The following is a 17500-nucleotide window of genomic DNA, read 5'->3' as shown; positions in this document are numbered from 1 at the left end:
GAAGAACACACCACAATAGGCCTAAACTGGATTTGATGGGCGCATTCCTACACTTATAAAATGCAATTCAATGCGGAAGTAATCCAAGTATTCAGAATACGTTACTCAGATTGAGTAACGTAACGGAATACGTTACAAATTACTTTTTTGGGCATGTATTTTGTATTCTGTAACGGAATACGTTTTGAAAGTATCCTTCCCAACACTGCCTGGCTGTGAGGTCATTTGCAGCACTTTGCCGGTGAGATGTCAATATGCGCATTGATTGGCATTGGCATGTGCAAAACAGCTGTGCTTGTATATGCATGTAGTGTGTGTGACGGTGCATAATGTGTGTGTGGAACCTTCATATCTGTGCATGCAGAACAGCTATACTGGGATGTGTATGCACACACACACACACACACACACACACACACACACACAGATGTATAGTTTTGTGGCCAGGTGTATGGTGCGCACACACACACACACACACACACTCACACACTCACACATACACACACAAACACACACAGACACACAGACACACAGACACACAGACACACACACACACACACACACACACACACACAAACACACACACACACACACACACACACACACACACACACACACACACACACACACACACACACACACACGCACACACACACACACAGATGTAGAGTTTTGTGGCCAGGTGTATTGTGCACACACACACACACACTCTCTCTCTCTCACACACACACACACATCTTACCTGTGCGATGTCCATGCGTGCGTCGCAGCTGAGGGGCTGAGCGGGCATGAGGCCATTGGAGCCGATGATGGTGGTCAGCACACCCCTCTCATTGATCTTCTTAATGCTGGTCCCGTCCACAAAGTACACAAACCCCCGCTTGTCCACCGCAATGCCTGCCCAACCAGGGGGAAAAGAGATAGAGAGAGAGAGAGAGAGAGGGGGAGAGAGAGAGAGAGAGAGAGAGAGAGAGAGAGAGAGAGAGAGAGAGAGAGAGAGAACAGGGGAAAAGAAAAAGAAAGGGGGAAAGAGAGAGATGCTGAGTTCAGTGCTGTACCCTTGGCTTTTCCACTCCCCAATTCCCACGGTACGCGCAGACATTCAGCTCGACAAATGTCACTTTGGACAAATTTATCATAGTGCTATAGAAATGCAATTATATTCTCCAGGCGGCGGGCGTACTAAAGGGATTATGACAATGCGCCCCAAAAAAAGAAAAATAGCAAGAGGGGTGAGAGAGGGGGAGAGAAGAGAAGTCATTTGTGAGATTAGATTCAGGGGGCAGAAGTGCTTTTTGACAAACAGAGTGCTTAGGATTGAATATAGAAAAAGAAAAAAATAATAATAAAAAAAATCACAGTTAGCAGTTAGCCCACTGCGGCAGCAGCAGAAAAACTCCGCAATCGCGGAGAGAGAGCGAAAGAGAGAGAACAGAGAGAGAGAACAGAGAGAGAGGGAAGAGAGAATGATAGTGGGCTGGGGAGAGTGATGGAGGGAGAGTGATGGAGAGAGAGAAAGGTGGTGTGTGTGTGTGTGGGGGGGGTGAAGAATAGCAGAGAAAGGCAGAGTGAACATGAGAGGGTGTAAGGAGAGAATCTACAGGGAAGAGAGAACGAGAGAGAAAGAGAGAGGGAAGAGAGAAGGGAGGCTGGGAGTGAGGGATAGGAAGCGGGCGATCGGAGGTGAAGGTGAGAGATAGAGAGAATGCGAGAGCGATAGAGAGAGAGAAAGCCAGAGGAGACACTTCCAAAGAAAAGGAAATGAGAGGCAGGAGGAGAGATAGAGAGATAGAGAGAGAGAGAGAGAGAGAGAGAGAGAGAGAGAGAGAGAGAGAGAGAGAGAGAGAGAGAGAGAGAGAGAGAGAGAGAGAGAGAGAGAGCGAGTGCAGGAGGAGAGAGAGAGAGAGAGCGAGTGCAGGAGAGTGAGAGTGAGAGTGAGAGTGAGTGCCCATGTGGCCGCCCGTGTAAAGGTTAGGGCACGATATGAATCACGGCAGATGGGCTAAAGACAACCTTCACTGCCTCATTTCCATCCCAACAACCACGGCAACGCCAGGGCCAGCAACACCCTCGACCCCACCACCACCCTCACCCCCACCCCCTGCACAGCACCAGAGCAAACTCCAGGGCCAGCACCACCCTCGACCCCACCACCACCCCCACCCCTCAGGGGTCCAAGCAGTCTTTCACAGACCACATCAGGTTCTTTATTTCCACATGATCACTTGCCGACAACATGCGTTTGCCATGTTGATTCTGCCACAAAGTCATGGGGGAAAAAATGCGACCAGTTAGACTAAACAAATAAATCACATAGTGACATAAATAAACATGAACACAAATACAGACACACACACGCACGCACACACACACACTTTTCATAATTACAGTAAGTAAATAAGTGTGCCAGTTAATAATCAAACAAACAAACAAGCAAACAATCCGTAAACCCTACTCTTAAATGAGGTAAAACCTCTCCTGCTCATCCTCCTCACAGACTAAGGGCGCACAAGGCAGCAGGCCTACAGTATCTGCTGTTGTGTGATGCTACGAGTACCGAGCCCAAGCCCAGGCAAGGATGACGGCTCAGAGCGACGGCTCAGAGTGTGTGTGTGAGGGAAAGTGTGTGTCTGTGTGTGCACGTGTGTGTGTGCGCGCGCGCGCGCGTGTGTGTGTGTGTGTGTGCTAGTTTGTGTGTGTGTGTGTGTGTGTGTGTGTGTGTGTGTGCTAGTGTGTGTGCTAGTATGTGTGTGTGTGTGTGTGTGTGTGTACTTGTTTTTGTGGCCTGGTGTGGACTTGCACCTGATTGCACACCAAACCCGTGGGGACCTCACGTGCGGTGAGGACCTGAGTCCAGGTCCCCAGAGGCACAAGCATTGCAAATGATAGAGAACGCCATTTTAACATGCTAGGCAATGTATCCCGCCAAATCCCTAAAAGTCTTCACGGGGTAGGTTTGGCCGGATTTAAAGTGTGTGTGTGTGTATCTGTGTGTGAACTTATTTTTCAGAGTGCGCCCCTAGTGGTCAATGCTAGAATAAGAGTGTGTGAACTGTGTGTGTACCTGACATAACAGGACCCCACCACACTCAGCCAACCCCCATCCACGCCCACCCACCCCTGACCCGCCTCCAAAAGATTATTAAAAGGTTTGATGAACCCAGAAGAAGTTTCTAGAACAGTGTGTGCACCTGACATATCAGGTCCCCACCACACCCACCCCTCCCCCACCTCCCCACCCCTCCCCCACCTGCAAGAGATCATCGAAGGCCTGATGAATGTGCTGGAAGTCTGGAAGTTTTATGTAGTGTGTGTGCACCTGACATATCAGGTCCCCACCACACCCACCCCTCCCCCACCTCCAACAAGCTGTCAAAGGGCCTGATGAATCCATTAGAAGTTTCAAGAACTGTGTATGTACCTGACATATCAGGTCCCCACCCCGCAGTTCATCTAGTAACATGTAAAGCTCTTGTTCGCCGCTTGCACTTTGCTATGTTGTAGACCTGATGCCACTCGATAGACTTAGCTCCAGTGTTGTGCATGAACATTCAAAAGAAGTTTCTGTGAACGCTGAACTGAACGCAACACATTTGTAAATAATGAATTTGAACGTGAATTCGCTCAGATTATGGGAAATGAACGACGAACGTCACTGTTGATTATTTTGTCCTGAGAAGTCGAGTGACACTAGAAACAGTAGGCTATGTCGTTGTCACACTCACTGCCCACGGGCGCCACTCCTAAACGCAACACATTTGTAAATAATGAATTTGAACGTGAATTCGCTCAGATTATGGGAAATGAACGACGAACGTCACTGTTGATTATTCTGTCCTGAGAAGTCGAGTGACACTAGAAACAGTAGGCTATGTCGTTGTCACACTCACTGCCCACGGGCGCCACTCCTAAACTACAGCTTTGCACTACTACATTACCCATGATCACGTTACGCATGATGCATTGTACACAGAACTGCTACTATGTGAATGCAATCGCGGAAAGATTCTGCACTTGTCAGTGATGATAGAGGGATGCATAATGTGTTCAAAGAGCCCTACAGTATGTCACTGAACAGTTCCATCGCTGCAGGTAATGCAGCAGGCAGCCTCCTCCATACTCCCGGTGTAAAAACTACACTCTTCTGCTGTCAGGCATGCACAGCTGACGCATTTATTATTAATTATTAATAAATGCGCGGCCGCATTTATTAGGCGTCGGTAGGCTATCTGCCATAGACCTAAAAGAAATGTATCTGCCCAGTGAAATAAAGCCCAATTTACGGACATTCTCAATTAGATGAGAACAACAGGTGGCTGTAGCCTATATTCCGTCAGAAACAGATTTTCATTCATATGAACTGAATTTGAACTAGTTCAAAATTAAAAATAGTGAACTATGAACGTGAACAGTTCACTTTGCACGTGTGTGAACTGAACTTTGAACTAGTTACTGAAGAGTGTGAACGTGCACAACACTGCTTAGCTCTGACAAGATCATATCACAATTGTGTATTTTTACTCAATTAATTTGATCCCCTTCAATTTTGAAATTAGTTTGGAGGCAAGATTACAATTACACTATACACCATGTTTCTCACTGAAATTATTATTATTATTATTATTATTATTATTATTGAATATATTGGTGAAGTCATCATAGTGGAGATTTTTTAACGGGTAGGTATACATTATATGAGATTAACGTCACACAGCGGCGGCCGCCATTTTAGTTTTGAAAATCTTTGGATTGGACCGAACCAGGTTAATTGGAGAACAGTGCATTCATTCAGCCATTTCGATGAAGCCAGGACACGTGTGACATCTCCAGAAAGTGGTATCGTTTCATCGTGGACGAAATGAGGTAAGATTGGCATCATGTTATGTATATGTCATTATATATTATAAATACTGGCTATTTTAATTGTACTGTCATGAGATAATATGTCAATTATGAAGATTATGCATGTTCGTTGACAAAGAAGGGTAGTTGTAGGTGATTGTCAACTAGCAAGCCTTTTGGTTTCTGTTGTAATTAGGCAGGATTAGCAACAATACTCCATGAGTTCTTCGTTTTCACACATAGCCTACTTGAATTGTTAATCGTTTACTATGAACAACTTATTTTGAATGTATTGAGATAACGGCACACATGCTTTGAATGAAAACGCTAACACGTCGCGTTAAAACGCATGGGAAGTTAACTTTACGCACAAGCACATGCACATGCACATGTTCTCGTTGTTAGCCCTCGTGGAAATGTAATTAGCATAATACGTCAAATAAGCTGCTTTGTGGACATACATGTCAATGAGTCTGATAGTTTATTTCATTACTCTTCCCATCCGTGATTCATATGCCAGAATGTTGTGTAATCGTGATTTCACGTTATGTGCCACTGTCGGGTAGGCTATGTGCAACACAGCGGCCTTACTGCACTGGGAGCAAACGAGGAGAGGTCACGAAAGCGCTCAAGCGTGCTACCAATCTTGCTGGCAGGCACGAGATAACCCACGTTCTGTCGACGCTTTCAATTGGGTTCGGTCCTCTGGCTACAGCATCGCGCATTGTTAAAAGACGATGACTGTCGTGTTGTATTCATGTGTTGCTTACAATCGTTAATTTGTCTTTACATTTTCCATAGTCCAAAAAAGGTGGCCAAAGAAAGGTTTAAACGTCGCATGGAAAAACTCAGACGACATCATGATGAGTGCACGAGGAAACATTCACCGAAGGTAATGCATTTTAGCCGTATCAATGTCATGCTTTCATTTCAAGAAAATACTCACAATCTGATTGAATTAAAAGCAGACAAGATAAATATCCATGTAAAATCTAACATTTCATGCATTACACATTTGTTAAAAGACCTATGTATTTCATGCACTTAAAGCAATACTTCACCATTTTTTCATATTGAACTATGTTATTCCCTTAACTAATACCGTGGGTTGATGCATACCTCTCACGTTTCAATGCGTGCACTCACTAGCTCTGGCGCACGGCACAACTTTGATAGCACTTAGCTAGCCCAATGCATTCATTAGGATCCAAACAGAGATGAAGTTAGAAGCGACCATACACCTCCATGTTTTCCTATTAAAATACAGTTACACGAGTAGTCACACGACCAAGTATGGTGAGACAAAATAAAACATGATGCATTTCTAAGCAGGTAAAGAGGGATAACTATATTGTGTGGCGCAGTAATATCCTCACTTTTTAACTTTCAGTTTCACTTTGGAGTGAGGATATTACTGCTGGGAGTCTAAGTGCTCCCAGTATTATTCCGCCACACAATAGTTATCCGTTTTATCTGCTTAGAAATGCACCATGTTTTATTTTGTCTCACCATACTTGGTCGTGTCACTACTCGTGTAACTGTATTTTAATAGGGAAAACATGGAGGTGTTTGGTCACTTCTAACTTCATCTCTGTTTGGATCCTAATGAATGCATTGGGCTAGCTAAGTGCTATCAAAGTTGCACCGCGCGCCAGAGCCAGTGAGTGCACGCATTGAAACGTGAGAGGTATGTATCAACTCGTCTTAATTAAGCGAATAACATAGTTTAATATGAAAAAACGATGAAGAGTTGCTTTAAAGGGGGGGAAAGGATTTGCATAACTAAAGTTCTGTTATAAACTTATTTCAGACAAAGGAAAGTCCGAAGCAATCACCAAGGTCTGACACCATGACACATCATCAGGACCCAGATGATGAACCCCCACCTCCCTATAATGAAGACACCTTTGCCTTGCAGATGATGTGTACAGAAGTCTCGGTGAGTTTTTACAAATGTATTATTATTAGTGGTTGGCCGTTATCGGCGTTAACGTGCTGCGTTAACATGCAACTCTTATCGGGCGATGAAAAAAATATCGGCGTTAATCTATTCTCAAAGTTGGGCTGGGAGCTGGGTCTATACTAAGCAAGCTGTGATCACTTTCACCTTGATATTTTAGCGCGAACGGCCAAATGTTTAAGAGTGGCCTTAAAAAAGTATACGTCGCACTGGTGCACCTGATGCTGATCGGCTACTTTCTTTCACAAGTTTTCATTGTAGACTATGCATGCAACTTTACCAAACAGGGTAGAAGTAACCCCCCTCTCCTTTGCACGCTTTCTCTTGCTCTCCCTCTCCCTCGCTCTCCCGTGCGCGCTCAAAGGACACCCGTCCCTCGACATGCACATTTAATCCAAATAAAACATTCACAATCGACTAAACTAGACTAAATGGCCCTCATTTATCAACAGAGCGTAGAAACCAGCGTATATCTGAGCGCAGAAATCATCTTACGACGGGGCTCACTTGTGATTCATCAAACTTTCGTATCACTCCAATTCCAGCGTAAGAATAAACGTGTGTTGATAAATGTGGCGGCTGGAAACAAGCGTGATTTAAATATCACGGCCCTATTTTATGCTCGTTTTAATGGCCTCGCCCCTAGAATTTACGACATGAAGGTGCATTATACGTCCAAAAGAGATCATTAGTGATCTCGAGCCACAGTGACGTCCAGCTGAACCTTGTTAATTTTGACAGCTAGAAGCTGTTATCAAGGAAGGCGGGAAACTAGAGCGATTTAAGCGCAACAGACTTTATTTTCGCAGAGAGAACGCATCATACTATAAATACATTAATTACAAAACCGTACGACACTGAAATTTGCCCTTTGAAAATAATTTAAAATATATATGCCTAGGCCTAATTCATGAATGTTGCGTTTGCCAAAGAGAAAGTAATCATCGCCTATTCTAAGACATGAAATGTGTCAATATAATATGCTACAGTACAGCAAATAGGCTGCACATGTACAGGAAAGGTGTTATGTCCGAGATAGTCCATTATTCAACTTTCTAATGCACCGCCGATTTACTGCTACGCGATGCTATGCCGCCTGAAAAACTTGCGTACATGAGTTGAGACTAGACTAGATTTCAGCGTAGCCACCCATCACGTTCACATTGATAAATGCCATACTTTGCGTGGAAACAAGCGTACGCCTGTTTTACGCCTGTTTTTGGTCGTACGCTCGTTTGATAAATGAGGGCCAATGTGTTTTACAAAATAAAAAGCATGCTAAAATGGCTCTTAATTTTTGAAGACCAAAAGGACAGAAATGTCATAACATTATTTTGTGTCGTTTAGTCGCGTTATTATTTTGCGGTGTTTCTGTTTCCTGCGTCTCACTTCTTGGGCGCATCAGGTTGCACAGTCTGATTATCATCCCAGAGGAACAGCGTTTCTCGCGTGGGCCTGTTGGTCATATCCGGTGCTTCTGTCACTCATCTGATCATATTTGATCATGTAGCAAAGGAGCGGTAGATGTAGGCCTATAGCCTATTGTTCTAATAGCAGCTAAGAAAATATAGGCTACGTTCAGTCCGTTAAAAAAGCAACTCTCTCAGTTAAACTTTACACTAGGCTACTTATGTCACCTCCGCATGTAGATCTAATTCAGATGAACATGTTAACGGGCAACTGCAGATTTGATTAGTGTGTAAGCTTCTGTCCAGCTGATGCTGGCGCTGCTATCTGTACTAGCCTACAATAATAAATCGATAATAAACGATCAGCAACGAAGTTCTAATCATAAGACACATTTTTAATGCAACCTTGGGTTAGTAGGCTATCTAATGTTGTGTGGGAATTGCAAGAAAACTATTGAAAACAATTCCTTACCAACCACACAAGTGCGCGTGTCGTTTATTTAAACGGTAGGAAAACTGAATCAAAGACGGCGCTGTTCATCAACAAAATCAGCATCGAGTTAAAACGTGATTTAAAGTACCACACATTTAAAGGTGCAGCGATCACTCAAGGCATACAGTAGGCCTGTACCACAACTGAGTGATGAACGTGAAATGCTTGTCATAGGCTACAAAACACTATCCTGACGAGCCAGACCCACATCAAGATGTAGGGTCTGGGAACTCACCGTAGTCAGGGCTCAATCGGAGGGGTGGGATAAACAGTTGTCTTTCAAATTCCATCTCCGCAATAGGATAACGCTAAACGAATCATCTTCTTGTTTTCAAATAGCAGGCTGCGTAACCTTCCCTCTCCACGCAATAGGATAACGCTAAACGAATCATCTGCCTGTTTTCAAATAGCAGGATGCGTTACCGTCGCAACTTCTGGTTGCATGTCAGTCACCATTATGTTAAGCCCGCCCACCGACTTTATACACACTGTGATTGGATCGCTTGATTTTCCAGCTCTCAGCTCCAAAGCTCTATGGATCGTGCCTAGACTGCCCCGCCAGCCAAATTACATTTCCTGCCGCTAGGGGCGTCTAGATTTCTAGGCTAACAAAACACAGCATTAGGATGACAACTGTGTGTAACCAGACTAACCACGCTTAGGCTACCTAGTTAATGGTGAAATAGCATCCACATTTAAAGCATTCAATAGCCTAAGGAAAACTTGATCGGTCCGTTAAATTGTTCTCAGAAAAGGAACAGCAGGTCTACAGAATATTCCAAATAGTCTAGTTTCCTCTCATGGTGACAGGAGGAGGAGACCAAACTCTGTGTGACATACCTGATTCCACAGTCAATGTTTAGTGCTATAATTTAGCCTGTAATATTTGGATTTTATTAATCCATGAAAATTAACCAGAATGTATAATTTCCTATTCAGAATGGACATAGGACCTCATTTCCAGGTTAGCCAGTGTGATATTTATCAGTGGAGACCTTTATCTGCACATTTCATCCAGTCCTTCCAGTTTCAGAGTTTGCTGGTACTAGGTTAGCGCAAGTCAACGGTATTTGCCAGCATGCCACTAAAAACAGTCTTACCCAGTCTATGGAAGAACAACCCCTTTAAATAGAATTGCATTAATAAAAAGATACTAAAATCCAATTTTCATTGACTAAAACAAGACTAAATGTCATTAGTTTTCATCAACTAAAACTAGACGAAAATAAGACTAAAATACTCATACTTTTAGTCGACTAAAACTTGACTAGACTAAAAGTATGAACGTGACTAAAACTGATAACTAAAATGATAGCTTGACACAAAGACTAGACTAAAACCAAAACAGGCCGCCAAAAACAACACTATTTCCAAGCTCTTAGCCAAACAGTCATTGTCTACACAGAATACATTGGTAAGAATACATACCATGATGTCATCTATTGCATAATTTCTCTGAAGGCAAATATTCTGTGTAGAAGGACAAGTCACTAAAACTATGTCAAGTCCATAACTGAAGTTTATTTTTGAGGCTCTAATGACGTAAGAAAACACTCACAAAATCTGATGTATTAACTAAACAAAAGCAGACCAGATAAATAACCATATAAAATCTAATATTTCATGCATTGCACATGTAAAGCAGACCTATGTATTGCATGCACTTAGAGGGGGGGTGGGGAGGATTTGCATAACTACAGTTCTGTTATAAACTTATTTCAGATTAAGGAAAGTCAGAAGCAATCACCAAGGTCTGACACCATGACACATAATCAGGACCCAGATGATGAACCCCCACCTCCCTATAATGAAGACACCTTTGCCTTGCAGATGATGTGTACAGAAGTCTTGGTGGGTTTTTACAAATGTATTATTATTATTATTATTATTGTTATTATTATTATAATTATAATTATTATGATGTATAAACTCCGTTGAAAAAACGATGTATGAAAACAGAGTATATCTCAATGTGAACAGGAGGATTCAGAGGAAAAACTAGACAGTTCCACAATGTCAGATGTTTCCAAGCTCTTAGCCAAACAGTCATTGTCTACACAGAATTCATTGGTAAGAATTACATACCATGATGTCATCTATAGCATAATTTCTCTGAAGGCAAATATTCTGTGTAGAAGGACAAGTCACTAAAACTATGTCCACTATGTCCATAACTGAAGTTTATTTTTGAGGCTCTAATGACGTAACAAGACGGTCAGCAATTAGCCATTCACTACTCACTATTCTACACACCATCACTCTGACTGCACTGACGGCTGGTTGAAAAATAGTCTTGTTGCTACAGTAGGTGAACTCAGAAATGTTCAGGCCAATGCAACATCCTGACGTTCTCTATATTTTCCTGCAATTATTAGAGTGCATGAAAATGCACTCTACTGTTATCCGATTTATTCTTATTATTTTTATTTTTCTTCTAACGTTTTTGTGCGTCCAATTCAGCTTCAACCGTTTAACGTAGAAACTTCGTTCAAACTGCGCTGCGTAGGTCTTACTTAGGTGACTTCAGCTTTGTATTTTTCAACTTTGAAAACTTAATCGTTGAATTTATATTAATTTTTTAAACCATTTTTTCTCCCATAGACTTAACATTGGATTATGACATCATAATAGGGCAATTAGAATCTTATGCCAGGTGGCCAGCCCCACCTGCAGCAGCTCTCTCTCTCTCTCAGGCTTTAAGCATACAATCTCTTTGAAGACTACACATATCCTGTTAAACTGTTTCCTCTGTCCACAACTGTTTCAAAATAAAAGTCCTCACTGCAATAATACACTATTAAATCATTTAACCATTGAAACTACTCAACTATTTAACTGTTCAACCATTCCAACTGTCAGTTATCATCAACTATGCCTCCAGTCAACTACATGAAACCTCCATGTACCTAGCAACCAACATAGCAACCATTAAAATTAAGCGTTTATGACCGTTTCCATAGCAACCAACATGATTTTACTACAGTAACTTCTTTATTCCTGATAGTGGCCACCATAGATACCCCATCAACAAATGTTTCAAAATAAAAGTCCTCACTAGCAAGTTAGCTAGTTAGCATGGTTAGCATTGTTAGCATAGTTAGCATTTTTAGCATAACTGTTAGAAATGGTTAGCTAAGTTAGCTAATCAGCCTGGTTAGCATTGTTAGCATTTTTAACATAACTGCTAGAAATCATAAGTTCAGTTAGAACTGTAATGTTTAAGCTTTAAACTGTCTACCTTCACACTATCAGCTTTCTTTAAACTATGCAACCACCATGTTTACCCTAGCTACACCTTAGTAACTATATCTACATTATCTACTGTATCTTTACATTTTTGCATTTTCATGCACTCGTAATTTCCCTGGAATTACATTCTCTAGTTCAAATTGAATTTCCTTGCAAGTTAAGAATGATGATGGTACATTGAGTTATTTTAACAGGGTATGTAGTCACAATTGGAACAGGCTGGATGAAAAAAGTACTTGATATTGGTGGTCTCTTTCCAGGACAGTGACGCGGATACAGTCATTTTTGAATTGCCCAGTTCTTCTGCAGCATCAGAAGCCCAAGAAGTTCCAAAGCTAGAGAGGACTGAGAGTGTATTTGTAAGTGTCAGTCTCTCTCTCCCTCGTCATCTCTCTCCCGCTCTTTGGTGATTTCATAACTGTATTGTTATTTGTATCTTGTTACATGGTTATACGCATTTAAACAGCATAGACATGGCATATGAAGTACACAACATTATGACTCTAGGTCTTTAACAGGTGATGCCACACGTGTTTCATAGTACATTTTCTGTAGGCTTGTTTTATTTGGATGCTTAGGACTTAAATTGAACCCTACATATATCAACTTTTATTATGGTTTTAGACTGATGCCAGTTTTCTATTTACAGCTTACTAAAAAATCATTACACATCGGTTCAGCTTCAGATGACAGCTTCTCGGATATAGTTAGCAGCATTGAAAACAGCGATGATGACTTTGTGCCGGATTCAGAGAGCTGTTCAGAAGAATCTGAAGAGAGCCTTCCATGTGGAAAAAGGAGACGTCTGTCACAGACCAGTCTCTCATCTCCCAATGTGACCTTAGACAGCAGTGATGATAATTCATCTTCCATGAATGCAGCCCAACAGTCTTCCTCTCCTGAAGATAAGGAGACATCAACTCAGCCAGTCGAGGATGTCAACAGTGATATTTCGGTAATGAAATTGAAGAAGACTGCATATGGCCAAAGAGTGTACAACAAAAAGCAGTATTGCTTTTACTGCTGCAAACCATTCAGCAAGATGGCAAGGCACTTGGCCCAAATACATAAGGATGAGGTGGAGGTTGCAAAAGCACTTTCTTTTACGAAGGGGTCTAAAGAAAGAAGGGTTCATCTAGATCTTTTGCGTAACAAAGGGAATCGTGCACACAACGTAAACGTTCTGAAAGCAGGCAAAGGTGTATTGGTGCCACGTCAACAAGCAACTGCCAAGCAGGTAGACGTGAATGACTATGTGCACTGTTTACACTGCCAAGGGCTGTTCAGACGAAAGGCTCTTTGGAGGCATATGGCAAGGTGTAATTTGGCGAAGAAGTGCCAGCTCACAAAACCAGGCAGATCTAGAGTTCAAGCACTCTGCGCATATGCACAGCCTGTCCCTGAAGGGGTAAGTAAGAAGTTATGGAAGCTCATAAGTGACATGAAGCAAGACAAAGTAACACAGGCAGTTAAAAGTGATGTATGTATCATCAGATTTGGAGAACATTTGTGTAACAAAATGGGCAATGACAAAACTAAGCACGAATACATAAGAACTAAAATGCGTGAGGCTGGAAGGCTGTTGGTGTGTGCCAAGAAAAGGGGAACGCTAAATGCAATCAAAGACTTTTTCATACCTTCAAACTTCTACAATGCCATTCAGGCTGTTAAAGACACAGCAGGATTCAAAGATGAAGAAGAGGTCTTCACAGTCCCCTCTTTGGCTTTGAAACTGGGCCACACCCTCAAGAGAATGGCGGATATTGCTGAATGTGAGGCAATGATGGCAGGAGAGGAAAGCAGCATACAGAATGTGAAGCGCTTCAAAGACATGTACACCACTAAATGGAATGAGTGTGTGTCAGCATCAGCCTTGAAAACCCTGAGAGAAGCAAAGTGGAACTCTCCAGAACTTCTTCCTTTCACAGAAGATGTCAAAAAAATGCATATGCACCTCAACAAGAAAACTAAACAGTATCAGGAAAAAATCAAAGCGGAGAAAAACCAGAAGAATTGGTCACAGCTAGCCCAAGCGACTTTGTGTGAGGTAATCCTATTTAATCGCCGAAGACCTGGAGAAGTCTCAAAAATGAAATTGAACACATTCCTTCTCAGAAACACTTCAGTCTTGCATTCTGACGTTGCTGATGCCTTATCTGAAGTTGAGAAGAAGCTCTGTCAGCATTTCCAACGCATTGAAATCAGAGGTAAACGAGACCGAAAGGTCCCAATACTCCTGACTCCAGGCATGCTGGATTCAATGGATCTACTTGCAAAGTCTCGCCAAACATGTGGTGTACTGGATGAAAATCCTTTTTTTTTTTCGACACCCATGACCGAGAAATCCTACTACCACGGCACATCTTGTATCAGGAAAGTTGCCCGGGAGTGTGGGGCCAAATATCCAAAGGCTCTTTCTTGCACAAAGCTGCGGAAACATGTGGCTACAGTCTCTAAAGTGCTTAATCTGAAGGACACTGAGATGGACCAGTTGGCGGACTTCATGGGACATGACATTCGTGTGCACAGACAGTTTTACAGGTTGCCTGAGGGGACGCTGCAGCTAGCCAAAATCAGCAAGGTGCTGTTAGCCCTTGAACAGGGAAGAGTTGCGGAATTCAAGGGTAAAAACATTGAAGAGATCAACATTGAGCCTTATGGTAAGGCACAAGACATTGCAGCTGTTCTTATATCCAATCACATCTAGTACACAGCTACTTCAGTATACAACTAAAACTTGAATGCATTTCTCTCCACATTGCAGAGAAGCTGAATTTAGTCAGTAACATGTCTGAAAGTGAAGATGAAGAGAGTGACAGCGAGATGCTACAGCCAAAGAACACCAGGCGACCCCAGCGTCCTTCAACATCTACAGGTAAGAACATCTGTGGTCTGATGAAAATTCTAGGCCTAATTCAAACTGTCTTGTCCCTGCAGACTTACAAGTATGCCTTTGTGTATGTGTGTCTTTCAGACGAATGTTTGGTTGACAGCGAGTCTGCAATGCCACAGCCAAAGAAGCGACGACTATCCCCTTCAACATCAACGTCTACAGGTAATGCAATGGCTTTAGGATGATCTTTCCTGCTTCATCATTGCATCAAATCTCCCTCATATTGTTCCTCTGTCTAGTTGACATTAAACATTACATTTTAATTTTCTTGTTTCAATTTAACAAAGTCTAACTGTGTGCAACCTATGTGCAGTATCAATAGGCTGTTGTTGCTACATGTGTTGTATGCTTTTTAATATTTATGTTTTGTGTATGGTATGGCAAAACTCATGAAGTGTTTCTTTTGATTTAATTCCAGAGGAACTTCCCATTAGCGGGAGGTCTACAAAGGGAAGAAGGAAGAAAGGAGGAAAGATGCCTTCAAAATCAGGTAAAGAACTGTTGAACTGAGAACTTACTTGCGTAGGTACAGTTATGAACTGCAAGAACTTAAGTTGGATTTTGACCAGATGTTTGCTCTAGCATACATTGCTTGTATAGCATATACTATTTAAGTTTTAGCATATGCTATATAAGTTTTGGGGCTAAATGTTGTGATTTTAGGTGGGTCAAAATCCTCAAAAAGGGAGTGGACAGAAGAGGTGAAGGCAGTTAAGGACAGATGCTTATCCACTTCAATATCTTCAACCTCTACAGGTAATGTAGCATTTTACTTTATTGTTGTTTAATTTTATCAAGGTCTAACGGTGTGCAATGTATGTGCAGTATCAATAGGCTGTTTTTGCTACATGTTTTGTATGCTTTTATTTTTCTAATGTTTATGTTTTATGTATGCTGTGCCAAAAATCATGAAGTGTTGTGATTTTAGGTGTGTCAAAACCCCCCAAAAGAAAGTGGACAGAAGAAGAGGTGAAGGCAGTTGAGAACAAACTGATGGATTGCATCACATCTGGCAGGGTACCAGGGAAATTGCAATGTGAAGACTGCATCAGGTCAGCTCCTTCAGTTCTTAAGCACAGAACCTGGGAAGCGGTGAAGTTTTACATCAAAAACCGAATAACGGCATACCAGAGGGAATGTGGTAAAAGAAAGTGAAAAAGCCGGCTCGGATCAGTATTATAACTTTTCAGTTTTAGTCACATCTGTTTTTTAACAGACTTGGTTTCTGTTTAGAAGTGTTGTCACATTCTGTTTTTTTTTTTTTTTTTTTTTATACATAATTTCTTTCCCACACATAATGGCACCAGATAGTAGTTCAGTTTAGCTCTACCTTACCGATGTGCCTTGACCTTCCCAAATTAAACTAGCTTTTCCATTATTCTCAATAATGTTTTATGTTTCTCAATATGGATGCATGTATAACTGCATACCAGAGGGAATGTGGAAAAAGAAAATTAAAGTGAAAATGCTGGCTCGGGTCAGTATTCCAGTTCCAGTCACATAGTTGGATTTCGAAAGACTTTGTTTCTGTTAAGAGGTGTTGTAACACATTTCTAATTATCATCTTATATATAAATATCATTTTTTTTCACATATAATGGCACTAGAAAGTAGTTCAGCTCAGCTCTAGTAGCTTACTGATGTGCCTTGACATTATTTAGAATAATGGAAGAGCTAGTTTAATTTCTTTTTTTGTTGATATTGATATAGATGCATGCATGCATTGCAGGATTGTTTTATATTATCGAAAACCGATAATGGCATACCCAGAGGGATTGTGGTAGAAGAAAGTTAAAGTAAAAATGCTGGCTCGAATCTGTATTTTTACTTTTCAGTTCCAGTAACATAGTTGGATTTTGAAAAAAAAAAAAAATGGTTTCCGTTTAGATGTGTTGTCACATTTCTAATGATCTTTTTTTACATATGTATTTGTCTTTTTTTTCCTACAAATAATGGCACCGGAGAGTAGTTCAGTTTAGCTCTAGTACCTTACCAATGTGCCTTGAGAAGAGTGATGATGGTGATGTAGAGAGAGGAGGAGAAGAAGTGAGGGATGATGGTGATGTAGAGAGAGGAGAAGAAGTGAGGGATGATGGTGATGTAGAGAGAGGAGGAGAAGTGAGGGATGATGGTGATGTAGAGAGAGGAGGAGAAGAAGTGAAGGATGATGGTGATGTAGAGAGAGGAGGAGAGGAAGTGAGTGATGATGGTGATGTAGAGAGGAGGAGAAGAAGTGAGGGATGATGGTGATGTAGAGAGAGGAGAAGTGAAGGATGATGGTGATGTAGAGAGAGAGGAGAAGAAGTGAAGGATGATGGTGATGTAGAGAGAGGAAGAGAGGAAGTGATTGATGATGGTGATGTAGAGAGGAGGAGAAGTGAGTGATGATGGTGTAGAGAGAGGAGGAGAAGAAGTGAAGGATTATGGTGATGTAGAGAGAGAGGAGAAGTGAGTGATGATGGTGATGTAGAGAGAGTAGGAGAAGAAGTGTGGGATGATGGTGATGTAGAGAGAGGAGAAGAAGTGAGGGATGATGGTGATGTAGAGAGAGGAGGAGAAGAAGTGAAGGATGATGGTGATGTAGAGAGAGGAGGAGAGGAAGTGAGTGATGATGGTGATGTAGAGAGGAGGAGAAGAAGTGAGGGATGATGGTG

General features: G+C 41.8%; 2 protein-coding genes and 1 long non-coding RNA gene across 3 annotated transcripts in view; 2 read left to right on the top strand and 1 right to left on the bottom strand.

Moving 5' to 3' along the window:
• LOC134068481 (teneurin-1-like) overlaps positions 1–17500 on the bottom strand; it is a 263996-nt gene that overhangs the window by 39393 nt on the left and 207103 nt on the right. The window contains exon 24 of the mRNA XM_062524127.1: positions 743–897. Coding sequence (XP_062380111.1) covers positions 743–897 — 155 coding nt within the window. The remainder of the gene's footprint in view (positions 1–742; positions 898–17500) is intronic.
• Positions 5455–10522, top strand: LOC134068934 (uncharacterized). The gene is made up of 3 exons (XR_009936739.1): positions 5455–5734; positions 6653–6781; positions 10427–10522. It is a non-coding gene; the product is annotated as an uncharacterized LOC134068934 (long non-coding RNA).
• On the top strand, positions 12219–17287 carry LOC134069402 (uncharacterized). The gene is made up of 7 exons (XM_062525366.1): positions 12219–12312; positions 12603–14613; positions 14718–14828; positions 14928–15008; positions 15265–15336; positions 15510–15602; positions 15775–17287. Exons 2-7 carry the CDS (start codon positions 12825–12827, stop codon positions 15999–16001), a joined length of 2373 nt encoding a protein of 790 aa, XP_062381350.1. The 5' UTR covers positions 12219–12312; positions 12603–12824; the 3' UTR covers positions 16002–17287.

This window comes from Sardina pilchardus, chromosome 21, assembly GCF_963854185.1.
Source record: "Sardina pilchardus chromosome 21, fSarPil1.1, whole genome shotgun sequence".
Taxonomy (NCBI): domain Eukaryota; kingdom Metazoa; phylum Chordata; class Actinopteri; order Clupeiformes; family Clupeidae; genus Sardina; species Sardina pilchardus.
Note: the sequence above shows the minus strand (reverse complement) of the source record. Positions and strands in the feature narration are given on the sequence as shown.

What these genes read in the sequence shown, in the direction of transcription:
- LOC134069402 (XM_062525366.1), top strand. Translation starts at nt 12,825, where the DNA reads ATGAATGCAGCCCAACAGTCTTCCTCTCCTGAAGATAAGGAGACATCA. An exon ending in GATCAACATTGAGCCTTATG is followed by an intron (nt 14,614 to 14,717) that starts GTAAGGCACAAG and finishes TCCACATTGCAG; the next exon opens with AGAAGCTGAATTTAGTCAGT. An exon ending in TTCAACATCAACGTCTACAG is followed by an intron (nt 15,009 to 15,264) that starts GTAATGCAATGG and finishes ATTTAATTCCAG; the next exon opens with AGGAACTTCCCATTAGCGGG.